This window comes from Micromys minutus (genome assembly GCF_963924665.1).
Source record: "Micromys minutus genome assembly, chromosome: 25".
NCBI classification, from domain to species: Eukaryota; Metazoa; Chordata; class Mammalia; order Rodentia; family Muridae; genus Micromys; species Micromys minutus.
Genome location: NC_137960.1, coordinates 18102674 through 18129621, shown reverse-complemented (window position 1 = coordinate 18129621; position 26948 = coordinate 18102674). Strand labels below are relative to the sequence as shown.

The following is a 26948-nucleotide window of genomic DNA, read 5'->3' as shown; positions in this document are numbered from 1 at the left end:
TAGCAGTAAGAGGAGGTGATGTGTGGATGCTACTCGGGCATCCCCACGAGAATATTGTTTGATATTGAAATCTTGATTATTCATCACCCCTAATATGACTTAGTGTCCACAATGCCCAGTTAGTAAGGCAACCTAAACAGAGCTGAGTTCAATCCCTCTAGATCTCTTAGAATAAGAAGATGGCCTTTTTCTGGCAGCCTGTGCTGTGTAGCATCAATGATGTTTGTGTTTTACCCTGACACTCATCTTCAGAGAATAATCTCACACAGAAAGACGATCTAAAAGATGTCAGTCACCGCCGGTCTGTGTATGCACCTCTGCTGAGCTTGCAAGACAGCGTGGGCACTGGGACTTCCATGAGTTAGAAAACACTAAGTACGACACTGGTTTGTGACTATTCCACAAAAGCTAGCCATTTATTTACTTATTTACAGTCTTTTGTGCATTGGTGTTTTGCCTGTACACATAACTGTATGAGGATGTCAAACCACTCGGAGCTGGGTTGCAGACACTTGGAAGCTGTCATGTGGGTGCTGGGAATTGAACCCTGGTCCTCTGGAAGAGAAGCCAGTGCTCTTAGCTTCTGAGCCACCTCTCCGGCCCCCAAAAGCTTTTTTTTTTTTTTTTTTTTGGAAACCTAGAATAATATAATTTGCTGTTGATTAAAAAAAAAAAAAACACATCGAATTCAACTATGGAAACTGGTTAATGTTTGAGATAACTTCTCAGAAATCAAGAATAAAATTGAAAGACAGCTAAAATTAGGCAGGTGTGACAACACCTGTTATCCCAGCAGTTGTGAGGTGGAAGCAGGAAGAGGATCAGGAGTCCAAGGCCACTCTTGAGCTATAAGCGACCCTATCTCAGAAAAACAAAATAAAGGAGTAAAAATTTAACAGTTATATGTTTCTATGTAAGCTGAACGAATCTGACAAATGAAACAAACCCATAGGAAAAAGGAGATGATGCGGTTTCAAGGCATAATTTTGACATGTCAAAATACGACAGGCAACAACAACGAAAAGAGACAGCCTCGATAAAAATGTAAAGTCAATGTACAGTCGTAAAGTAAGTAAACAATTCTCAAGTGTGCAAAACTAGCCAGGAAAGTGCTACGTGGACACCTGGTTTCCAAACAATCTGTTTTAAAAACTTTTAGCTCCTGGTGGAGAACGTCAAAGGCTTAAGGAAGGGGCGCGGCACCATCCTACGGTAACGATGCTGGCTCCTCAGCCGCCATTACCGCTCTCCAGCGATGGATGCAGCGCAGATGACGTAAACAGAATGTAACGCCAGAATGGCGGGTGTACCCTGAAGCCGGGCCTATATACCCTGGGTCTATGCTTTATCCTAAGGTCTCAGGCACCCAGCGTTGTGGCTGACATCAGGAACACGACGTTCTCCGTCACTTTTGCTATATGCACGTACATTAACAAACCTTATATAACGACGCTTAGCAGTTAAGAATCTAAAAGTAACTGTTAAAGAAACACAAACAATTTCAGGTCATTACGTAAATCCCGTCACAAAATTAAAGTGTTAAGTCCTGAATATATCACGTTAGAAAATGAAGTTGATTTGTTACGTTTAATCTTGAGATGGGAGAGGTGTAGATGCTAAAAATACACCTGTGGTCTCTTCTTCACTTTATACTTAAGTGACCCGTACCGCACCTGAAGAAAGAAAAGTGCCAGTGTTAACCCCAAATGACCTTATATGGAAATGCCGTAAGCGTAGGTTACTCTGTGTACTGATAACCAACCTAAAACAAAGGAAACCAAACAGACTGATTACTTTTTAAAACTAGGAAGGTGTTAATAGTTCATCGCCATAGTACTCCTTTTTCTGACATAAAGAAAAAGCTTCCTTGTCATCTGCTTGGGAGGCCCAGGCAGGAGGACTATAAGTTCAAGGTCTACCTGAGCCACAGAATGAGCTCAGGGCCGGTATGGACAACTTACAGTGTTCTTACCTCCAAATAAAATGTGCTGCTAAACGTAGCTTAGAAGTATATAGTTCCTGCATAGCCTACAGGGAGTCCTGGGTTCAATTACAAATACAGCACCCAAATCAACCAACTAACCCAACCCACCAACCAACCAACCAACCAACCAACCAACCAACCAGTCAGTCAATCATCAAAGCAACTCCCTTGCAAGCAGCCTCTTTACTAAGAACCCCCACGTACCTGTAGCTTGTGATGTGATGGGTGTGTGTAACATATGACATTACCAGTCTCAGATAAAGATACGGATTTAACACTTATGTTTTGCTGAGTACAGGTTCAGTTAACGAAGCTGGCTCCACCTTCATTTTCTTAGCACAATGATACCAGGTGATTATAGGTAAGTGGCTACTATTTAATCATCACGTAGGACTTGTCTGCAGCTAATTCTGTTATCAGCGTTCCTTGCTAATGTATGGGGCAGCGACAGAGATTCACAGCAACTGTGGGGTTTGCTATGTGGGAAGGCCACTTTCTATGTGGAGTACAAGATAAAAAGTTTCCTATTTCAAAATTTCCAGGAAAAAAAAAAAAAAGTCCCCAGAGACCCCTAAACACACCTGCTTTTAATAAAGAACTTGAACGAGAATGCTACACTCTCGTTTGAATCCTCCATTCGCCGATCGTTCAGCAGCTGTGATGACAAGGCAGGCGGAAATCCCTCGCACACACCGTCAGGAAAAGCATTACCCAATGCACACTGACCTCTTTGCGGCCTTTGATGGTCTTGACAGACTTCATGCTTTGGGATCGCCTCAGCCCCTTGTGAGTTACCATCTCGTCATCTGAGAACGGCCCCTCTGCTTCTTCTTCTTCTGTTTGCTCGCTTCCATCTTTCTGTGGAATTCCGTAGGCTAAACAAATGGACAGGAGCAGTGTTTTAGTCAGAGGACACCAGTGAACCCTCCTCTTCATCTGCCTGGCTGAGGGTCTATCTGGGGTCTCTCCTCCCACTCATCTGGAAAGTGTTCCTTGCCCTTCCCGGTGACCTTCTGCTTTGTGCACTGTTCTAGATAAAGATCACAAGACTCACTTCCTCCATGAACTTCTCCCTGATTGGTTTTACCCATTGCTTAATACGTTTTGGAGATGGGGCTCGTTCGGTAGCTCAGGCTGGGCTGGAATTCACAGCAATGGCACCATGTCCAACAGCCTGTTCTAATTTCACTATGAATATTTTCTATTAAAAAAAAAAAAAAAATCCCCAGAGGGCTGGGGATAAGAGTGGGTAAGAGCTCCTGTGAAAGCAAACGGAGCCCAGATCCTAGCATTCAACTAAAAGTCTGGGCCCTACCCACTGGATTCCTGCAACTCCACAACTGTGTGTGTACGTGTGGGAGGCGTGGACAGATAGCCACAAGAGACAAGAGGGTGTCTGGGGGGCTTCCAGGTTGTCAGCCCAGCAGAGATACACAAGCCCCAGGTTGAGGGAGAGACCGACCCTGCCTCAGAGGAAAACAGTAGAGAGCCATAGAGGAACACACAGCTCATAGTTGGGCGTGACGCACACCTGTAGCATTAAGGTACAGGAAGCGGAGGAGGATGACTGATGTGCATTTAAGGCCAGACCCTGTGTCAACACAACAAAATCAGGCCTGCCAAGATGACTCGACCACAGGAAAAGGTAGGAGGTTGACTCCAGAGGTGGCCTTTGACCTCTGAGTGCACAAACACATAAAATAACATATAAAGATTAAAAAAAACCAAACCCTGCCAGGTGGTGGTGGCACATGCTTTCGGTCCCAGCATCGGGAAGGCAGAGGCAGGTGGATCTCTGAGTTTGAGGTTAGCCTGGTCTACAGAATGAGTTTCAGGGCATGCAGAACACAAAAAAGAAAACAAGAGCCATTAAATCTCCTAAAAAACATTCCCCAAAATGTCAACGCCCACAATTTGTTAGAAAGAAGACAATAACATAAAAACAGCAAAAACCTACAGAAAGGATTAGATATGTTCTAAAGTTTCTCATCAGCTGACGTGAGTTGTAAGCAACCCCCCAGGTATATTTTAGGGTGTCATTTGTACCTTTGACTTTAATTAAGACCATAGCCCCTCCTCCACTCATCACATTGTTGGTCAACTTGGAGTGACAGGGGAACCTAAGAAAGACCCTAAGGGGCTAAAAGTTGGGAAAGTGAGTTCACTAGGACACTTGCCGTGCTGATGAGGCCTGGGAGGTTTTAGATGGAAGAAACCACACAGGCCATAAGACAGATCTTAACCGACACCAAGGGCAGCCAGGGGCCACAGGGCCAGCTGACAGGCTGTTTTTTCTGACCACTGTGCAAACATTCAGGAGAACTGGCTACTGTAAGAGGTCTAGAACTATTCCAGGCAAGAGCACCCCGCTGCTGTAGGTAAGGGCCTCAGACACTAGCTTGTCCTGCCGGGATAACCAGTCAGTACATATTACTAGACTCCACCCTGGAGCTTGTGATTCACAGGACCTGGGGTGGGGCCTAAATGAGCATCTCTAACAAGTCCTGGGGGATGATTAGGGCTGAGAACCAAAACCTGAGGGAAAGGGGTAGGGGAGGAGGAGGGGGAGGGGGAAGCCAGACAAGGGCCAGTCTGAGGCTGCGGAGACTGGTGAAGTGACACGGCCTCCAGAGGTTTTAAATCCCTTTCTAATAAAGATGAGGAACAGAAGATAAGGGTCCAGGAGGAAGCAGGGATGAATTTTTCTGTCAAGAGAATGACATGGGATAAATGTCACACGAATAATCTGAGACTTACGAGGAAAACTATGAACAGTTGCTAATACACTTTTTTACTCTCATAATAACATAAATGACTTTAATTATATATCAGGCAAGCACAGTTTTAGGCCTGCCAAGTATCTAGGCTAGAAGTCAGGAAGGATTTGGAGGCAGGTCAGGCATTATTGTGGCTGGAATCCCTTGTTTCCCTCTAGCAGTCAGAAACAGTGCATCCCAGGGAGAAGCAAGCCTGAATGTGGAGGGCCGCAGAGGCCGATGGGAGGAAGCTCAGGGAAGCCAGGGAGATGTTCCCTGTGTATGGTAAGATGAAGCCATATTCTCTCTGAGAAGTGTCAGAATGTATGTGAATGGGTTTATTTTATTTTTGAAAGGTCACTATTATGATTAGGCTTTAAAAAGATTACTTTAAATTTGCATTATGTGTCTGTGTATCTCTGTGTGAGCATGCGCACATAGGTGCAGGTGCCTGCAGAAGCCAGAGGAGGGCGCCAGATCCCCTGAAGCAGAGGTTCCAGGAGGTCATGAGCTGAGCAATGTGGGTGCTGGAAAATAAACTGGGGTCCTTGGGGTGAGCAGCATTTGCCCTTAACCAAGGACTCATCCTTCCAGTCCTATCTGTGCCCTCTTGGAAAAACAGTTACATTTATTTAAGGGCGCGCACGGTCATGCCTGCCCACGTGTAATGCTCAAGGCCACGCTTTGAGAGGCGGTCCTTCCTTTCCACCCTGTAACTACGTCATCAAGCTCGGTGCCAAGTTCCTCTGCTCCTTGCTGACAGTCCTCAGACAATTACATGTCACAGAAAGCAGGCTTTTATGGAATTTTAGGGTTTTTATATTTTCTTTTTCAACTGCCAAATAATTATTTAAAAATTATCCTTATATAGTGAAAACAAATCAGAAAAAAAAAAAAAGTAGAGGTTGCCATTTCTAGAGAATTTTCCACTGTGTTACTTAATTTTTTCAAAATAAGAGTATTGTGTTGTTTCTGGTTGAATAATAGATTAAAACTAAACAAACAATACCACTCCCACAAGAAAACAACAGACACACACAGACACACACACACACACACCCCAAAACATTTTTAAAAATATTTATTTATTTATTATATATGAATATATGAATATACTGTAGCTGTCTTCAGACACACCATCTGATCCCATTACAGATGGTTGTGAGCCACCATGTGGCTGCTGGGATTTGAACTCAGGACCTCTGGAAGAGCAGTGAGTGCTCTTAACCACTGAGCCATCTCTCTGGCCCACAACAAAACATCTTCATCTTTACCACTGTCTAGTTTGCCTCTACAACATAAACTTAGAACAGGTACTGATTTATATTGTCTGATTCCCCCTCAGAATCTAACCTTATTAGTTTTCGTGGCTAATAAATTGCCATTTTGCTTCCGAATTCTTGTAGGCACTTGGCTTTTGTTATTATAAACTTGAGGAACAGTCCTACATGAGGAGCTCCAAAGGCTTGTCTGGCAGATTGGCATCAGGAATGACTAGTGCATTTTAAACCCCTACAAAGCCCAAGAGGCTGGTCCATGACTTCCTCCCTCCCCTCAGCTTCCCAGGCTTTTGTAGCTGCCTCGACAAATCACCACCAATAATGTGGTGAAGGCGTACAGTGGGATTTCTGCCAGCATCTTGTTGGACACTGGCTGTGGGAACTGCAGCTGCCAGGTGACTCCAGCTCGCCTCAGAGTCTGAGGGCCATACAGAGTAGACACACAGGCTTGTCTGAGAGGCCTCCTTGCTTTAGACACCTGCTGCTTGGCTTTTCTAAGCTCTGACACGTGTGAGCTCTTCTTTGGGTGTGTGGCCCCAGCCCCAGCTGCTGTTTCAGCACAGCTGCATGAGACCCTAAACAGAGCCCAGTTACCCTACATTCTGAGCAGAAAAAGAGACTCTGATTGTTTTAGGCAACTGGTTGGGGGCATTTTGTTACATTGTAACATATTAGGACTGTTGATTGAGAACGTTCTGGGAGGATAAAACTTATTATTAATACTATTTTAATTTGGAATATCTTTGGAGCCAAATCCCTTTTCTATGTATTTCTTGCCTAGAGACTATTGAAAATCTGAATCCCTTCTGTGCAATTTACAAAGGGCTCTTTTTGGTTGTTTTCTGCCCGCCCACCTATTTATGTGTATCAACTACCTACCTATTTCCTTCCTTCCTCTTCTCTCTCTTCTCTCTCTCTCTCTCTCTCTCTCTCTCTCTCTCTCTCTCTCTCTCTCTCTCTATTGTTTTTATCAATGGTTGGTTTGAGTATAGCCTTTCAGATGGTGGCCACTATTTTAAGCATTTCATTCTTGGGAGAGAGTGAAAGATTTACTTTTATATTTTTGGTTACACGCATGTAATCTGTGTATATATCTGTGTGTGGGTATGTGCAAGTAGTTCAGGCGCCCACTGAGGCCAGAGGTGTTGGGTCCCCCTGAAGCTGGAGCTAAGGCAGCTGTGAATGCTGGGTATTGAACTTGGGTTCTTTTCAAGAGCAGTGTGCATTCTTAATCAATGAGCCATTAATCAATGAACCATCTCTCTAGCCCCAGCCTTCACTTGTGGAAGAGGAGCTTTTACTAGGTGTGGAAGCTAACATCTGGGAAGCTGAAGCAGGAGGACTGCCAAGAGCTCAAGGCCAGCCTGGACTACATTACAAATCTTGGTCTTTTAAAAAGAAAGACAAAGGGAGGGCCTATTACTTTATTTTTAAAATTAGCCTGAGTTATAAATATGACTTCTTCCATCTCCCTGTAATAAGAAGTTAAGTTTTTGAAAGGATGGTTAATATTATAATAAAAAAAAGTCCTCAGCATCTTAGTTTTCAGCCCGGACATGAATGAAGACTGCCACAGACATGATACAGAATAGAGGGACTCTGCCTGTTTATGTGCAATGCTCCCAAGGCAACACCAGTTCATTAAGAGCATAAAACACAGTGACTATGTTGTGATGGTTTGCATATGCTTGGCCCTGGGAGTGGCACTATTAGAAGGTGTGGCCTTGCTGGAGGAAGTGCGTCACTCTGGGGCTGGGCTTTGAGATACTCCTCCTAGCTGCCTGAGAATGCTTAGTCTGTTCCTGGTTTCCTTTGGATGAAGATGTAGAACTCTCAGCTCCTCCTGCACCATGCCTACCTGGATGCTGCCATGCTTTCACCTTGATGATAATGGACTGAACCTCTGAATCTGTAAGCCAGCCCCAATTAAATGTTGTCATTTATAAGACTTGCCTTGGTCATGGTGTCTGTTCACAGCAATAAGACCCTAACTAAGACATATGTCATGGGCATAATTTCTGCACAGGAGGCCTACAGGTTAGCTCTTGAATTAGTGTGTGTCACCTCAATACCTTTCCCATTGGACTAATCTTACATTTTGGTTCTGAGTCATCCTTCGTCATCCGATTAAGACTTTTCTCTGACCTGTGGGTGGCCATCCACAATCTGAACAGAGAGTTCTGATGACCAGTCAGAACTGAAGCAGGGGTGATCTGGGAACCATATGCACAGCCCCTAAAGACTCCAAGATGCATAAGAGGCTCTGCTCTCAGCTGCAGGAATTGTGGGCAGCCAAAGGCAAGTAGTGGTCTGACTCAAGAGAACATCGGGCTACAGGTAAAACTGAAGCTCAAAGACATATGCTTGGGCAGGGAAACAGTCCAGGTGGTAGAGCAGATCTCTAGCATCCCTAGCTTTGGATCATGCCAAGTGTGGTGCTATGCACCGGAGCTTAACACTTGGGAGGTAGGAACCAGAGTACTAGGAAGTTCTCAGTCACCCTTGGCCAGCGTGGAAACCGGACAGACAACACACCAAATAATGAACCCCAAAACATGTGCTTAAAATAGGTCACGCTTGCTGGGTGTGGTAGCTCACACCTGCAGTCTTAGCACTAGGGAGGTAGAGGCAGGAGGATTAAGAAACGGAAGATGAGCCGGGCAGTGGCATCATGGTTAAATGCTCGTGGTTCCATTATGGAAGCTTTGTTTTGTTGTGTGTGCAGGTCCCAGGGGAAGAGGTGCGTAGTTTATAGTGTACATGGAGGCCAGTGACTTTCCTTCTTCCTTGGGACCCATTCCCTCTGGTAGCGGGGTGGGGGCAGTGTTGGTGGGCATCTTTAATCCCAGCACTTGGGGAAGCAGAGAAAGGTGGAGCTCCAGGCCAGCCTGGTCTACAGAGTGAGTTCCAGGACAGACAGGGCTACGAAGGGAAATCCTGTCTTGAAGAACCAAAAACCAAAGAAGTTGAAAACAACTTCACCTATACAGCTAGTCTGAAGCCAGCACCGGCTACATGATCCTCTTTGTCAACAATAATGATTGTTCTGTGTGCAGCGCCATGTAATCTTTGGCATTCATCCTGACCCTTAGCCCAGTTATGAAAGGCTCCCTTGCATCATGATAAACAGACATACCTGGAGACTCAGTGGCTTGTTTGCCTTTCCTCTTTGCTTCAGGCAAAGTCTGGTAGGGTCTGTGTCCCATGGGCTCATCCCCTTGGATAGCTGTCAGATCATGCATGCTGAAACTTCGTAAGCGCTCCGTTATTGCTCCTTGGCTCTATTTAATAGAGACATGATAAGGTCTGAGACAAAGATACTCTCAAACACTTAGTATGTTTGCATTCATCACAGTTCTTTGTTGTGGAAAACAGTACCATTCCCTAAATTAAATAACATCCTTGCAATCTTCTACCACAAATGCCACACATGTTTATATATTTTCCACACCACAAATTGTTTATATTTTCTTTATGACCTAGCTACTGTCTATATAAGTGTTTTTTTGCTTTTCCATGCATTTCAAGGTATGCCATTACACGAATACCTTTTATTCTAAGCATTTTTAACATTATCGTAAACTTTAGGATTTTTTTTTAAAGTATAATGAGATTAACTTCAGAGAAAATAGCATCCATAATTCTGAGTTGTAGTTCAGTATTCCGGGTTAGTAAGAGTAAAAGGAAGGATGTTGTTTTAGACAGAGCCACATTAGGAACGGGCAATAGCTCTAACTAGAAGCAGGTAGAAAAAGTTGGGAGCCAAGGAAGTTCACATATGCAACCATCTTGACAACGAATAATCAATCTAGGAAGACATTCACTCATCACAGTATATTTAGTTTTGTCTTTAGACAAGGTTTGTTTATTTTTATTTTATGTGTCTCCATGGAGGTATGTGCACCAGGCATGTGCAGTACCCTCAGAGGCCAGAAGAGGGTATCTGATTCTCTGGACCTGGAGGTACAGGCAGTGACCCACCATGTGGGTGTCAGGAAGTGAACCACGTCCCCTGGAAGGGCAGTTAATGTTCCTAACCACTGAGCTGGCTTCCAACTTCTAATTCTGTCTTACCAATATGACAGGTACAGACAAACATTTACATGTAAAGTAATTAAAACGGAACCAAATGAAAACTCAGTTCTTTCTTTGCACTAGCCACACCTGAGATGTTAACAGCTGTCTGCGACTGCAGTGTTAACAGTATGGCCATCACAGAGAGCAGCCCAGCATGGCCATCGAAGAGAGCATCCCAGTCCAGCAAACACAGACAGCATCCCAGCATGGCCATCACAGACAGCATCCCAGCCCAGCCATCACAGACAGCATCCCAGCCCAGCCATCACAGAGAGCATCCCAGCATGGCCATCACAGACAGCATCCCAGTCCAGCTATCACAGAGAGCATCCCCACCACACACACAGCATTCAACAGTTCCTATCACCCCACTGCTTTCATGGGGACATTTATCCAATCCTTTAAGATATACCTCCCTAAACTGTGAAGCTTTGTAAAAACGAAAAAAAAAATCTAAATTTACCCACTTTAAATCTGCATAGCATACGGATGATTCATTGTTTTATAAATAGCCACACTAAAAATACTCTCCTCAAGGATCTTACACTGATTATTTCTTCTCACACATGTGAATTTATGATTGCCGCTGCTTACAACATTACCATGGAAACTCGGCCATAACGCTTCGTCTCTAGACTTCCAAACTAAAGGTGTTACAAACATTTGGGCGTTTCTTTCTACTTGTACTTCACCCTGAAGAAACAGCTCTTCGATTCCTGTGTCGTGATTCAGTACGGTTGGTTACCGATGACCTAGTATGATGTCAATCCACACGCCATTCCCACTGCCCAGGGAAGTTCTGTGTTTCTACCATATGTTCTGAATTGAGAGAAGAATGTACAAAGTTGGGACTGGAGAGAAAGCTCAGTGGCTAAGAGTACTCACTGCTCTTGTAAAGGACCCAGGTTCAGTTCCAAGCACCCACATAGCAGGTCATCTGTAACTCCAATTCCGGGGGACCTGATACCCTCTTCTGAACTCCTTGGCCAGCAACCAACATTCATATGGTGCATATATGTACATAAAGGCAAAACACTCTTACACAAAATAAGTAAAATTATTTTAAAAAAAGGAATCTTTAAAGTCCACTTCTTCAAGAAAATAAGTAGATTTCACACATTTGAAAATTATTTTTTAGAGCCAGGTATGGTGGCCCATGCCCACAATCCCAGCACTGGGAGGTAGAGGCAGGAGGATCTCTGAGTTTGCAGTCAGCCTGGTGTACACAGAAAGTTCTAGGCCAGCCAGGGCGACATAGCAAGACCCTGTCTCAAATAAATAAATTGAGTTTGATCCCCAGAACCTGTGAGAAAAGGGAAGGAAAGAATCCAATTCACAAAGCTGTCCTCTGGCACACTTGCCTACCTCTAACATGCATGTACAATAATACTTTTAAAACGATTCTTGACAAAGTCAGCTTATCAGATAGCATTTACTTCTAACAAAGGTGGGGACAAAGCACTTTAGAGACACAGGGCAAGGCAGTGCCTGTGCCCATTTCAAAGATGCCTTCCTTCCTCAGCGTGGTCATTCTCTTTGCTGTTCTTTTCTGTCAATCCTCTCAATAATTTGTGGCTTTTATCCATCCCATGCTCACACACAAATGGCATGGAAGTCCACATAGTGTGACTTGGGTCTTAAAATGTTTCTTCAAAGGCCTATGTCCCCAGCCTGTACTTGAAGGCAATCTTGGGGACCCAACCTTCTGCCATCAGGAGGTAAGCACACTGCTCTATCACCATACGATCATTTGACGAAGGTTCAAGTAATGGCGTCCACCAGTGATGGACTAAAACCTCTTCTAGCCTGTGGGTCTATCTAAACATTTCTCAGGAAGCTGATTAAGATACTGTCACCAGTATCTTAGGTGCCTGTCTGGAGTACAATTTCTAAGATTTCTTTTATGTGTATGGGTGCTTTATCTGGATGTATGTCTGTGTACTGAGTTCGGAGGCCCTGGAATGGAATGGTAGACAGTTGTGAGCCACCATGTGGGTACTGGGAAGAAACCTGGGGACCTTTGGAATAGAGCACCTGGCGCTCCCAACACCTGAGCCACCTCTCCAGCCCATTTTTAATATTTATTTATTTTATTTATATGAGTACACTGTCACTGTCTTCAGACACACCAGAAGAGGGCATCAGATCCCATTACAGATGGTTGTGAGCCACCATGTGTTTGCTGGGGTTTGAACTCAGGACCTCTGGAAGAGCAATCCGTGCTCTTAACCGCTGAGCCATCTCTCCAGCCCATCTAAGGGTGTTTTTAACGACCTAAATCGGCCACGAACATTGACTAGATTAGTAGCTGTTCACCATTGCACGCTGTGGTGCTTTAGACCGGTGCACTCAGTAGATAACACCTGCCTCACAAATGAACTAGGGTACTGTTGTATGGTGTGTTTGCTACTAGAGCAAGATGTTAAGAAATCAGAACATGGGGTGAGTCTTAGGTTTTTCCTTTACTGGTGCATCTACAATGGTCTCATATGGAGCAGATCATTAATATGCAAATTAAGTATTTATTCAATTTACACCTATCTTTTTCTCTCCTACATCCTGACACTAACCAGAGTATCAGGGAAGAGGAACCTCAGTTGAGGAAATGCCTCCATATTGCCTGTAGGCACCTCTGCAGTGCATTTTCTTGATTAAAGATGGCCAGGGGGAGAGACCAGCTCACTGTGGGTGGTGCTTACCCGGGCAGGTGGTCGGGAGTTGTATAAGACAACAGGCTGAGTCAACAATGGGAAGCAAACCCTAAACAGCACCCTGGATGGCCCCTGCTTCAGTTCCTTCCTGAAATTCCAGTCCTGACTTCCCTTAGCCACGGGCTGTGAAACAGTCCTCCCCTCCCCCAGGTTGTTATGGCCCGAGTTCTTTGTTACAGTAGAAACTTATCAATTGTGATTGCTAAAGAGTTTTTTGTAGATAGTAGTGTGTCAAAGTGTGAACAATGGAGTCTCCCGGGCATCTGAAAGCACCACACATACCTACTAGGATGTAGCCTCAGGCTTAAAACTCAGAGCAGACCCAACTCTCAGATCTGCAGACTCACTTAGGGCCAGGATTGTAATCTAGCTCTTGAGTTACTGACCCTGTTATCAACACCTAAACTTTATCAATGCCATCTAGGCTTCCAGGAAGTTACATGAAGGTTCTGAAGAGGCAGGAAGTGGGGCTAAGGGCCCTGGGTTGGTAAGAGTGCTTACTCAGCGGGAGCGTGCAGGAAGCCTTGGCTCCCTCTGCAACACTGAACAAAAGGGCCTGGTGGCGCCTGCCGGGCACCCAGCAATCAGGCTGGAGATTCTTAAGTCTGAACCGTCCTCAGCTACAAAGTGATTGTGAGACCAGCCTGGGATGCCTGGGACTAGTCTTTGGGGGGGGGGGGGGAAGAGAGCAGAAGAGAAGGGGGTATAAATTGTTTTTGTTTGCTTGTTTATTCTAGGCCCTGGGAAGGCCCAGCAGTTCTTATTACATTGGAAAATGGAATTTCCCACTGTATAGTTGTTTTTCTTTTCAATGAGGCCAAAACACAGGTAAATGAAAACAGAAAAATAAAAGTAGCACTGTGAAGTCGAAAAGCATTCGATACATAGTAATTAGTCAATGTGACTGTTTCAGAGGAGAGGTGTCATTACAAAACAATCCCATCCAAAGGCCATCCTGTTCCCTCTAGTGTCACATACCAACAGCACAAACGTCCATTAGTTACCATTGCCACTCGACTTGTAATGGCTACTACACCTTCCCAGTCCCATAAAGTGGTTGCAAGCCCACACACAGTACATGGGAAAAACACGGAAAAATGAAGACAGCATAATGTTTAGGCAGATGGGACCTGTGACTGAATCTTTTTCCTTTCAACCATTTAACATTATAAATTAGTTTATTTAGTGAAAGTTTTTAAAAAAGTTAAAAAAAAATTAGTTGTAAAATTAGCATACCAAGTAATGGGGGTTTGTTACAGCATTTTCATACACCTTTGTCCTTACCTGTCCTCATCCTGGCTTACTGAAGTTTTGGTTATAATAATGGGTACACAATAATGATTTCTGCTCCATTTGTCACTATTTTCTTTTCTTTCTTTCTTTCTTTCTTTTTTTTGTATCTAATGGTTTATTCCTATCAAAAGACAACTAGGCACCATGGGTGGGGAGGCTCTTCATCCCAGCACAGAGGAGACAGAGGTAGGCCAGCCAGGGTTACACTGCCTGAGAGAGAGGGAGAGGAAGAAAGAGAGAGAGAAAGACATTGTTTTTTTGCTATCTCTCAAAAAAAGATTTACAATTACGTTTTTAAAAGTGTGCGGGTACCTGGGGGGTAGGTTGGGGTTGGCATTGTGCATGTGTGTGTTGGTGCCTCTGGAAACCGGAGACTGAAAGCTGTTGTGAGTTATCCAGTGTGGTGCTACCGAACTAAACCCTTGGGCCTCTGCAGGAGCGGGTAGAGCATCTCTCTAGCTCTGTGTCTCTGTTCTGATGGCAAATTAAGACATTCTAATCATTTACCAGATATATCTGCTTTGCTTAAGCTAAATACTGTACCCCCTTTCTTTTGTTTGGCTTGTGCAATGTTAAACAAAGTATAAGAAAGTTGTGGCTACTCTGAAGGGGCTGGGTAAGGACGGAGACAGCTTGCAAACCAACCAGGGGGAAGATGATACCATCCACAAGGCAACTGCACACCCTAGGAGTGCGGGCTAAAGTACTTTAGTTCTTATTCCCCTCGGGACTATACATGCAGATGTAATATGCTGGCTCACGCCTGGAATCCCAGCACTCGGAAGGCTGAAGCAGGAAGGTCCCGAGTTCTAGGTCAGCTACACTACTCTAGTGAGTCTGTTAGGCTCTATCCTATGTCTATACCTCTCCATTCAGTTCTCCTTCTTATCTGTGGTGTCTAACGGCTGCCAAGTTTAGTTCTCAATACTGGGGAAAGCTCTGCCCCCCCCCCCCCCCGACAATCAGACATTTAACTGACAAAGTCCAGGAATGGACCCAAGTATATTCACATTTGGTGAATGACATATATCTTAGGGTTCTGAAGATGAGAGCAACATATATTTATTGAAGAATAGTCATTCTATAGAGACAAGATTCTTATACACACGTGTGTGCTTTTTAAATAATTAATTTTTTAAAATAGAATCATCACCTCCCTATGAAGCAGGCAGGGTCTGTCAGCCTTAACACCATTGTCTTTTTGAGCTGGAAAATGTTTGCAGTCTTTCTGCCTTGTAGGACAGTAAGCTGCATCTCTGGCCTCTGCTAAGGAGGTGCCAGGAGTGGCTCATTGTCATCTGTGATGGCAGAAAATGTCCTGTGGTGGTGTTGCTGGGGGACACACACCATGTCCAGTTGAGAGCTACCATTCTGGAGATGTAGTAGGTTTTAGAGATTAGAGGGCAATCCCTTCATAGGTGAGAAGAATATTTAATCCTTAAATCAGTGTAGATGACTTGCCTACAATCTTGTGGCTAGTAAGTGGCTGAGTCTGAAAATCCAGAACAAAATCGAGGGTTTTAGAATCCAGTGTCTTACACCAATCTGTTCTGTGGACTGTAGGAAAATAGGTTGAACTCCTCCCACTTCCCCCCAACACAGAAAAAGAGAATAAGACTCAATAGCTGAATAACTCAAAATCCTTTCACAAACAGGAAGTCATTAGACAGACAGCAAGAGGTCAGGAAACTGAAGCTAATGGCGATGGTTGGCGATGGTTTAAAAAGCCAATTAGATTTCAGCAATTTTACCAAAGAGCTCTAATTTATATATATATAAAAAAGCAGGGTGGTTGACCAGAGAGGTGACTCCTCAGCTGGCCACAGGGGCCAACCCTTCTGTTCTTCACGGGGCCCGGCACTGCACGGCCCGCAGTCAGCTACGCCAGTGCCGCCTGAGACTCCCACGTGGAACCAGGGCCGGTGAACATCCTCAGCAGAATCCTTGGAGGTCCTTCAGGTATTTGTGCTTTGCTCAGCCAAAATCAACTTGTGCGCTGACCTTGTGAACAGATGCGTGGTAATGAGGCCACGGGACTGAGCAACATTTCCAGAGAACTGCTTTATGGTGCAATAAATGCTCTGATTAGATTTCTGTTTTCATTTCTGACATGCTCAGGTGATTCAACCTGGGGATCCTAGGGAGGAAATTACTGTTCTCTAAATATCATACTCAGAGTGCAAGAGTTCTTACCCTAGAAGAGCTTTCTAACAAACAACTACATGTTACTAATACTTAAAAAAAAAAAAAAAAAGAAAAAGAAAAAAAAGAACAAATTTTGCCATCATTTTTCTTCCAGTTTCTCCTTGATCTTGACCTATTTCTTAGTTTGGTTCCAATTTACTTGAATATAAAATGTCTGCTTCAATAAGTTCTTTTGTAATAAGAAAATATATGTATATGTGTGTGTGTGTGTGTGTGTGTGTGTGTGTGTGTGTGTATAATGTCTCCACAGCTGAAACTAATTTGAGCCACTTTAAAAAATAAGTACAGTATAACCTGAGGCCAACAGGTCATTAACGTAGTATTACATAGTTCTCAGCACTGTTACTATTTTTAACAGACACAACAGAATCCTGGCGTCACCATGAGAACATGCTGTCACCTCATCCATGGAGACGTTTTTGATTTAAAGACCCACAGCATCACCAGCAATAGGGAAGTGAACGTCAGTGGTGGGCTTGTTTTATAGCATGGCCTCTGACGGCTTTCGAGTCTCCGTTTCCTGCCTGGGAGGTGGAGAGGTGATCTTCAGTTGTTAAACTTCGAAGTAAAAATCCATGAATTACAAAGGAGGAAGCAAATTTGGGACTATCCTGTGGGAAAGTCTCTCTGTGAGATATTATTATTTAATAATGGAGGGTCTTAACATACGAAAGACAGGTTAAATATTTCAGCTAGCAGTCCAGACACTGGCCTGTAGTAAGTAGCTGTGACAATACAGAGTCAAACTGTCCTTTTTGCTGCTGACTCAGCTCCTGGCTTAGACTGGACATTAAACAGAGAGATGGTAAATGCGAAGCTATGGGCTGGGGGTAGGGGCAGGTCGCAAAAACTGGTGAGAGCAAAATACCAGCTGGAAGAAGGGAAAGAGACACCATGAGGTGGCTGACGTCTCACAAAGCAGTGAAAGGATTGGTAAATACATGTCAAGATGGGGTGAATGCCCTGCAAAGCAGTCATGCTATAGAATGTGTCTCAGGAGCTGGGGGGATGGATGGCCCAGTGGTTAGGAACACTTGCTGTTCCTATAGAAGACAGGGGTTCGGTTCCCAGCACCCACCCAGCAGTTCACAACTCTCTAACTCTAGTTCCAGGGGCTCCAACCCTGCTTCTGTCCTCTGTGGGTACCAGGTATACGCATGGTGCACAGACTTGCAAGAAGCAAACACACCAGGGGGAATTTCTGTGTCAAACTGAGAACCACTGGGATTTCTACACATACTTACTAAAAGAATGGTCTCCTTTCTCTACACAGGATCATGTTGAAGCTTTCAAATAAGACACGTTCATAAAGGTCCTTGAAGTATGCATAACTATTATCTCCTGATCTGCAAAGCCAAGCCAGGCTCAGCTTAAAGGGAAAGCAACAATCTATTTGTTACCACACCCTAGAAGACGAACTCACTACTTCAAAACGGCTGACTTGTGTTACAAGAGTTCAAGCCCTCTCTCCTACCTCCCTTCCTCCTCCCGGGTTCTCAACACAGCAAGACCAGAGTTGTTAAATCTTTTGTGTTCTTACTGCCGAGCTGGGCCAGGTTCCATTACTAGACTTTGCTTCTAAGATAATTTATGCTGCTCCGTCCCACGGAGTTAACAACCACCTCTTTGGTTTCCATTCCCTTAGTTGTCCTACTGTGCGCACAGTCACCCATACTGTTCATGGTGCTCAGGGGGACACACGGCTGCACCGGCACATGCTGTCTGCACGCTGTGAGCTCTTTGGTGGGTCCTGCCATACACACAGCAAGGGTAAGTATCTCTTGTGCGCACCGTCACGCTTACGTCAGTCTCTCTGCTTCTTCCGGAAGCATCTCTCTCGGCACTTGATCCATGGATGCCATTTCCGACTGTCTGCACTTGGACCTGATGCACCGCGCCCTTCTGGGAAATCCATCATGTCCCTTCTGTGCTGGATAAGCTATTTCCCACGTTTACTTTTTTTTTTTCTTCCCATTTTAGCTTTGACAGAACACATCCACCCCGACAAAGTATGTGCAGTTGGTCCACGTTATGAGTTTGCTTACATAATTCAAAAAGGAATTTATTCTTTTTCAATTATTTTAAGCTCATACCTGATTGACAGGCTTGACTGTTACAGAACCAGGGCCCGAGCTACTCGATGGAATGATGGGTGACATCATCCTGGGTGACATCACACTGGCTTCATGATTCCACTGTCACTAACCAGAAATGTACTGCTGTTCTGATGCTGGCTCATTTGAACATGATGTGCTTTTAATGTCTGAAATCCAAGAATTCTAGCTTTCTTGGTGGTGTCTGGAGGCGGGGGATTGGGATGGGGGTGACACCGGCCCTGCCTTTAGATGGTCATTCTTTCCCCGTGGCACTGGGTGATATACAGGCCCTTTGATATCTGGAGGCTCACTGCCTTCAACCTACTGTATGATTCATTTTTCTGTGATGATCACAGTCATATCCTTTCACAAGGTCTAGCTGCGAAGGCTGATTCCTTGGTGGTCTTTTTGGCGGACGTGTGATCAGCAATGCGTTTTTATTAAGTCAGAAACAAAACCCGGTAAACTTCAATAAGCTCAGGATGTTGCTGTTTTAGTGTTTATCCATTCATTTTAAAGAAAGACCCCTCCCCCCATAAGCCCAGTAAGAGGAAAACTATACGGTAGTGAGCATCGCAACACATGACTATAATCAATACCATTATCGATATAGTTATCTAATATGTCCTGTTAATGAATCTCCACTGAGCCCTCACGATGCTGCTGCTAGGAACAGCATGTGGCTTTCTCACTCTTTGATTACATTAACTCTGATAGGTGAGCCAAAGGTCTCTGCAAATGGAAAGCACCCTCGGGTGACATCACTCTTTCATGGTTGCAATTCTGTGAGTCGGCTGCGTAGCTGAACCATGTCTTTCTGTTGCAGAGGCGAGTTAAGGAGAGACTGATGGGAGCTGTGGCGCCGGCTCAGTAGTTAGCGCTCGCTGCTGCTCTTGTAGATGACCCAGTTTCAGTTCCCAGCATCCACATTAGGAGGCTCACAACTGTCGGGGTCTAGCTCTAGGGAATCCTATGCTTCCGGTCTCCATAGGCACCTGCGTTCATATACATATCCATACACACACACACACACACACACACACACGCACAAGCTTCTAGTCTTCATGGGTACCTGCAGTCAGAAGCACACGAACACAAACACAGACACACAGAGACAAGAATCTGGTCTCCATGGACACTGTGCACTCACAAGCATACCCATTCAAACACAGACACACAGACACCCCCACACACAATTAAAACAACAAGAAACAACAAAAGAGCTTGACCCACAAGCAGAACACTAATACCCCCATCTGATTTCATATTAGTAAGCCATTTATTTGCATGATATTAAGATTCCCTGGTTCCCACTGTGAGCAAGGGCTGCACCCTAACAGAAGCTCACAAACACACCACCCTCATACCCTCCTTTTAGACACAGAGCTCCCAAGGTACACACAAATTAGCAAACCGCGTATGGTAAAGTCAAAGGTCACAGCCAGCACCGTGACGTCTGTCATTTTTTCCTTTTCCTCATACACCGCACACTAACATCAGTTGTGCTATGCTACTGAGAATAAACCACACCAATTACTTCATGCAAAGAAAAGCCGAAAGCCAGAAGGACAGTTTCCAGAGAAGGCGTTCAGTACGTTACTTGGCTCAAAAGAAGAGCTACGGCATTGACTCACTGAGTAGAACTCAGTTCAGAGAGCACACTGCGCACATGCTTCAGTCAGAATAATCAGTTACCTCAAATTGCTTGAAGAAGAGGTGCAGAAGTAAGCCAGAAATCCTAGCAAGGCAGTGCCACAGAGAGAAGAGGGAGAGAGAGGGAGAGAGAGGGAGAGAGAGAGGAGAGGGAGAGAGAGGGAGAGACAAACATCAAAGATACAGAGAAAAGAATGGCCATCTTTACTTAAGGTGATTTATTGAAACTATTCAAGGTTACAAGGGGGAGCTTTGTACCCCGCAATGGCATTTGCAGGTATGTTTTATTAGCTACCTCTAATTTCATAATCAATGAAGAGCTTTGGATTCCCAAGTGGTGGAAAGTGAAGTGTTAACATATTAAAATGACCTGCTTGTTTATTCCAGTGTTAGGATAAATATCAAATGTAATTTGATCACAGCCCTCTAAAGATCTAAACCACGAGCCACTGTGTCAGCATTTCCTGACGAGACGCCCCTGACTAAACAGAAGAGGCAAACTCACCTTCACTGCTGCGGTGACGGCGGCCGCGGCGGCTAAATTCAAACCTTGCCGTCCGAAATTCACCATTGTCTCATAGCCTCTTTCTTTGGCTTGGACAATATAATCATCGATTTCCTGGTGGCAGAAAAATGAACAGTAAAATTATGTGTGGTAGCATACCCCTGAAATCCCTGGAGGGAGGCAGGGGCAGTTAGAAGTTCAAGGTTATCTTTAGCTACATAGTAAGTTCAAAGCGAGCCTGCCTTACAGGAAGCCCTGAGGAAAAAATAAATTATGCTGGGTATGGTAGTGCATGCCTTAATTCCAGCACTGTGGACAGGAAGATCTTTGTGTAAGTTTGAGGCCAGCCTGGTCTACATAGGGTGTCCCAGACCATCTAGGACTATAGAGTAAGATCCTGTCTATATAAAAAAAAAGCCTGGCAAAGAATAACAGTGACACACCAACAGATGTTAGTTTATTCAGGTTTTATGAGATAGGGTCTTACTATGTAGTCCTGGCTGGCCTGGAACTGGATATATAGACCAGGCTAGCCTCTAACTCAGAGATCTTCCTGCCTCTGCCTCCGGAGGTGTGAGCCACCTCTCCGTGTTAGTTTTATTTAGAATAATGTAAAGAAGCCTCTGGTCATTAACACATTCTGACACCCACTACTTAAAGACAGTTTGGAAGTAACTGGTGTATCTTACCCTTTCCTTTGATGACAGCAGGGGATGGAGGAACTTTCTATAAATTAAACTCGCCCCTCTAGTGTAGGGTGACAGCAGCCAAATGACAAAGGCAATCTTCAGCTCATAGTACAGGGGAAACCTAACCAGAAGAAACAAAACAAAGAAGCAAATCTTGGTTAGAAGCAAAATAACAAGTGACAAGGAAATCGCAAAGTCCCTGTGTGTTGGGAGCCATGCCCACCCCCTATCAGCTAAGGGTTAGCTGATCTGCCCAGCTAGCTCAGTTGGTAGAGCATGAGACTCTTAATCTCAGGGTCGTGGGTTCGAGCCCAACGTTGGGCACCCCAAACCTGTGCCTGTTTCTGCATGGAGTTGCTGACAAGGAAAACAATCATGGCACAATGGTGGCATTTACTGATGAGTTCATGTCATAGATAAGTTGACAGAAGAACCCAGCCACCCTTGCAGACATCTTGCTAGGGACAGTACCTATGCTGACTCTAGTGGCTCAGGAAGGACAAACTGCCACCTAGACACTGCAGCTAGGAACAGTTCCAGAAGTATGGAACAGACCCTACCAACACCAGGGGACAACTCTGTTTGTCCCAGGTGCACGTTTCCTCAGTTTTCTCAGAACTCCCTGACAATTTTCTCTCCAGATTCCAGTTGCTGACGGTGAGTGTGGGAATCAGCATGGGGGAGACTGTTAGTTAAGTGCCTTTGCTGTGTGTGGAGTCACTTCCCCAACCCTGAATCGTGTGAACTGACTGGCTAACACAAGTGAGCGTGACAGAGACGACCTAAGTCTTAACTGCTCTCTGACACTCTTCCAATTCCCCCAACCTCTTGCTCTAAGCCTCTGCCATGGAAATCCTTCCTCCTTCTGCCTCGGTTCTGAAGCTTACGGTAGCTGAGCCCAACACCGCTGCAAACACCCGCCTTGAGTCCACTTACGGAAGACACTGATGTCTGCTGTTCTAACCCACCCTGCTTCTCAGGGCTGCCTGCTGCCACACTGAGAGCTAAGTCACACAGTGGGAGAGAACCATGGGGCACCAGGATACAAAGAGCCCCACGTCTGAGTTCCTGTGGTAAGGCGTCAGTGAGGAGTCACCACTGTGCCCTCAGCCAAGCTCCTCTGCCCCAGCGCACCTTTATTGAGGGCACAGACTCTCATGACTGAAAAACACAGAATAAAACCCCTACAACTGCATGTGCGCATGCAAGTGTGTGTGACGTAAGGCTGGGTGTGAACCCCAAGGCACATGTGTGGAGCTCCGGGGAGAAACTTTCAGGAGTCAGTTCTCACCATCCCAACCAAACTCTGGTTGTGAGGCTTGTGTGGCAGGCACCGTTTGAGAAGAAACCATCTGGCCAGCCCAACTTATAACATTCAACATTTTCTATATTTAACAATAATGCACATAAGCTATATTTGAAATTAGGAAGAAAAAAGAACCATCAGGGCTGGGGATGTAGCTCTTGGTAGAGGGTTGCCTACGAATGCATGAAAGTCTGCGAACTAACAGGCATGGCGGCACAAGTCTGTAATCCTGGTACTTGGAAGGACCGAGAGTTCAAGATCAGACCTGGCTACAGGAGCTCTTGTCTCAAAATAAATGAATAAACAAAGAAGGAAAGGAGGGACTTTAAAACTGAGGCCCCCTAGAATGGTTGAGGATCTTTAGTCTGTCTGTTAAAAACTAAGAGAAAATTCTCCTCACACAGCTGCTCCAAAATCAACAGGGAAGGGGAGAGGGATAAAGAGAGGGACACATTTATGTGTATGCTGTTTGTGTGCACACACATATCTGTTTGTGGAGCCCTGAAAAAGACATCAGGTGTCCTAGAACTAAAATCACAGACAACAGAGCCATCTCTCCAGCCGCAAGGAGAACACTTCAAACAAGAAAGGAAAAGTGGAGTAAGGTGGACTCTGGCTCTGAGTATATGCTAAACATGTAGGAAGTCCTGGGTAAGGTGGTGGAAAAGGAGAGAGAGAGGAGGCAGGGAAAGGAAGAAGGTAGGATGGGGGAGAGAGGAAGAGAGAATAAGGGGAAGGAGGAAGAGGGGAGGGAGGGAGAAGAAAGGGAGACAGAGGGGGAAGGGAGAGGGAGAGAAAAGAGAGAGAGGTAGGCAGGGTAGGGGTGGGGTAGGGTGGGATATTTGCACTAACTCATAAATGAGGACAGGTTAAGAATGTTTAAGTCTGGCCAGGTGTGAACCCTGCATTTAATCTCAGCAACTCAGGAGTCAGGTGCAGGCAGACCTCTGTGACTCAGAGGCTACCCTACAACCCCAGGAGACCTTGTCTCAGAAAGGAAAAAAAAAAAAAGAATATTGAAGTCTGATGATGTATAATTTCCCTCTATGTGACATGATACAACATTCTATGAGAATATGAGACCAGAAATGGTGTAAAGCAGGTACAGGAAGGAACAGAAAGGGACCACTGAATTCAAGTGGTTTCCTATAGGTACTGCAGTATGGTATGTATGTATGTATGCATGCATGCATGCATGTATGTATGTATGTATGCATGCATGTATGTATGTATGTATCTATCTATCTATCTATGTAAGTATGTATATATCTATCATCTATCTCTCTATGTATGTATGTATGTATTTATGTATGTATCTATCTATGTATGTAAGTATGTATGTATTTATCATCTATCTCTGTATGTATGTATGTATGTATGTATATATGTATGTATCATCTAAGTATGTTTGTATGTATGTATCTATTTATATATGTATGTATCTATCTTTCTATGTATGTATGTATCTATCTATCTATCATCTATCTATCTATCTATCTCTCTATGTATGTTTGTATGTATGTATCTATCTATGTATGTATGTATCTCTCTATCTTTCTATGTATGTATGTATGTATGTATGTATGTATGTATGTATCATCTATCTCTCTATCTATCTATCTATCTATCTATCTATCTATCTATCTATCTATCATCCACCCATCCATCTCCATTTAGTAGCCAAGGTAAAGAAAAGATAGCTTGGTTAATTTCAGCTCCAGTCTATGATACATGGGGAATGGAAACACAAAGTCCCTGGTTTTCATTTTTAAAAAGGGAGACTTGTTAGTGAGAATTTTGGTTCTTTAAAAAGGAAAAAAATCACTGAAATATTACAAGAAGCATTTTAATTTTAATCCCAGGTGTGGGGATCCGGGGCTGCTTCAGACTGCCCACAGCAGCTGACTATGACTTGTTTCCAGAGGCATGATTTTGCCAGGTGCAGATAGTTTCTGTGATTGTGTGACATTTGGGACTCTGGGACTTTTCAGAGGGTGTATCAATGGCAGGGCCCAGAGAAGGATGGGGGCTGTTGGCTGGTTCCTGTTGGTCTTGGTTTGTTAAGTAGTTGTGAGGAGAGAAGAAGAAAGAACAAACTAGATATTGAGATGACAAAGATCAAACTAACCCCAAGGAACTCAATGCCTCTAATCAACAGGAAGTACTTTAGTGACAAAGTCGTCCCTTTTCCCCTCTACCCACTTTCTTGTCTAGTGTTAGGGGGCTGGAAGGGCTAAAAAAAAAAGGGTAGAGAAGGGTGGAAGAAAGAAGAACCCACAAAGTAGCCAAAGTCCGGCGACAGAGACTTCTCTACAGGCATGGCTGGATGCAAAGGTGCTCTGAAACACCACGGGAGGAGATCCGAGTCCTTAAGTATGGGCCCTGTATAAACTGTCAACTCAATGAGGGAAGGAACGTGTTGTAATTATGTCTCCTCAGAGCTTTAGGGCTAGGCAGGGAGGGCCGGCTACGACCAGATGCTGAGGATTGGAGAAGAGTCATTTTGGAAGCCCTGGAGAAAAACCCGTCTGAAGTCATGGGTGTGGAAAGCGGATGACAACAGACAGCCAGGTTCTCTATTTTAAGACGCTGGTGGGAGTGGGAGGTGGGCAGGGATTAGCACAGAGAGCTGCCTTCCTGAGGGCGGGCTCCACAGAAAGTGCTGTTGTCACGGGGAAAACCGAGGGAAGAAAAAGATGCTGGGTAATTAAGTTGCTTGATTCATTTTTCATGGGGGCGGGGGTGGGGCGAGGAGCAAGACTGGGATAAGGACTCCGGACATTGGAAAGCACCTGAGTCCCTTGGAGCTGTGGAACTTACCATGCAAGTGTCTGATCGGCCACCGTTTCAATGACTGTGTAGAGGGCAAAGACTATCCAGTACATCATCCATCGGACCTGGAAGTCATAAAGGCACCCATGAAAGAATCGGCTAGGATGACTGCTGGGCCTCCCCACCCGAATCCCAGCATCAGCATCTGAGATGCTCAGACAGGAGGATTCCCTCCAAGCTTAAGGCTAGCCTGTACTACACAGTGAACTGCATAGTAACCTGGATGAAAGAAATTATTTGCTCTGAATCATTTTATATAAATACACACACACACATCTCCGGATATATAATATATCGTGGTCTAATACATAGGACAGTGGTTCAGTTTTTAACAGGTTTTATGCATGAGCTTGTGGCTCAACTACACCAAGTATCCGGGATACAGAGTCAAGAGCAAATCTCCGAGGCCTGATACAATGTAACCAAGTAACCAGCATCAAAGAACTATTTAATGGGTACAGAAATAAAATGGTCCAAGACATGACATGTAATTGGTCTTTAAATATTTGCATTTATTTGGGTATGATGATGCATGCCCTTAATCCTAGTACCTGGGAGGTAGAAGCAGGCGGATCTGAGTTCAAGGCCAACCTAGTTTACATAGCAAGCTTCACGCCAGCTAAAGCTACACTGTGAGACCTTGCCTCAAATAAATAAAAACAAACAAACAAATAAATATTTGTATTTTAAATTTTTCCATGGACAGAAATTACTCACAGACCAAGAACTACAGTAGGATGGTTATTTCCATTACTGACAAATCCCTAAAACAAGTCATGCAGTGTGAGAGCCCAATGTACAGCGGCAGTTTGGGAGATTTTGATTTCCTGCCTGCCGACCTAGGGCATCCTAACCAGTCCCTTGCCCTCAGCTGTCTCTTGGCTGTCCCTATGTCCTTTCATAGGCAGATGCCACATCAGTTATTCTTAAACTCAACCTCTCAGATGTATGCCCATATTTCAGTACCAGCAGATATACTTCCTTTCAAGTAGGTTCAGGGTTTTTTGGTTTGTTTGCTTGGTTGGTTCCCTGTTGAACAATATAAGCAAATGCACAATGCACAGCAGCCACTGGACTTGTGACTGCTACGTACATAGCAATAATGCCTTTAACTCTTATATTATTATGGAACAGAATTGCTTCTGCCATGGGTAAGGGAATAGTGGCAGAGAGGTAAATGGGCTTTCTCGGGGTCACTTTGCCGGCAAGTGGATCTGGGATGATTAGACACAGAGCGAAAACCGGAAGAGCTCAGTCAAACCCACTGCTTCCTGAAGTGTCCTTCACGCCAGTGCCCTCAGAAGCAGCCATGTAAAACTATTCTTACTTAAAATTAACACACACCTAACTTGAGTGGCCTTGGGACCTTTTCCTATGTGCCACGGGGCATGGGGTCCTGTTCTAATACGTCCTTATTAACTACCAGTTTTGAGATAGAGGTTTGTCTCACTCACTACCTTACAGACATCAGCCTGTATGTAACTCAAGGCTGGGGTGGAGTGAGTGGTGGATGCCTTGCCTAGGATGCCAAAGCCCCAATATTCCTCAGCTCTGCAGATAC

General features: G+C 44.6%; 1 protein-coding gene across 1 annotated transcript in view; it reads right to left on the bottom strand.

The window, feature by feature from the left end:
- Positions 1 to 665: 665 nt before the first annotated feature.
- The window catches only part of REEP3 (receptor accessory protein 3), a 78460-nt gene continuing 52177 nt past the window's right edge, over positions 666 to 26948 (bottom strand). Inside the window, exons 3-8 of the mRNA XM_080938445.1 lie at positions 25376 to 25452; positions 21250 to 21370; positions 20561 to 20674; positions 9157 to 9301; positions 2711 to 2859; positions 666 to 1673 (exon numbers count right to left, since the gene is read on the bottom strand). Of these exons, the coding sequence (XP_080794571.1) occupies positions 1617 to 1673; positions 2711 to 2859; positions 9157 to 9301; positions 20561 to 20674; positions 21250 to 21370; positions 25376 to 25452 (663 nt within the window). The 3' untranslated portion in view covers positions 666 to 1616. The remainder of the gene's footprint in view (positions 1674 to 2710; positions 2860 to 9156; positions 9302 to 20560; positions 20675 to 21249; positions 21371 to 25375; positions 25453 to 26948) is intronic.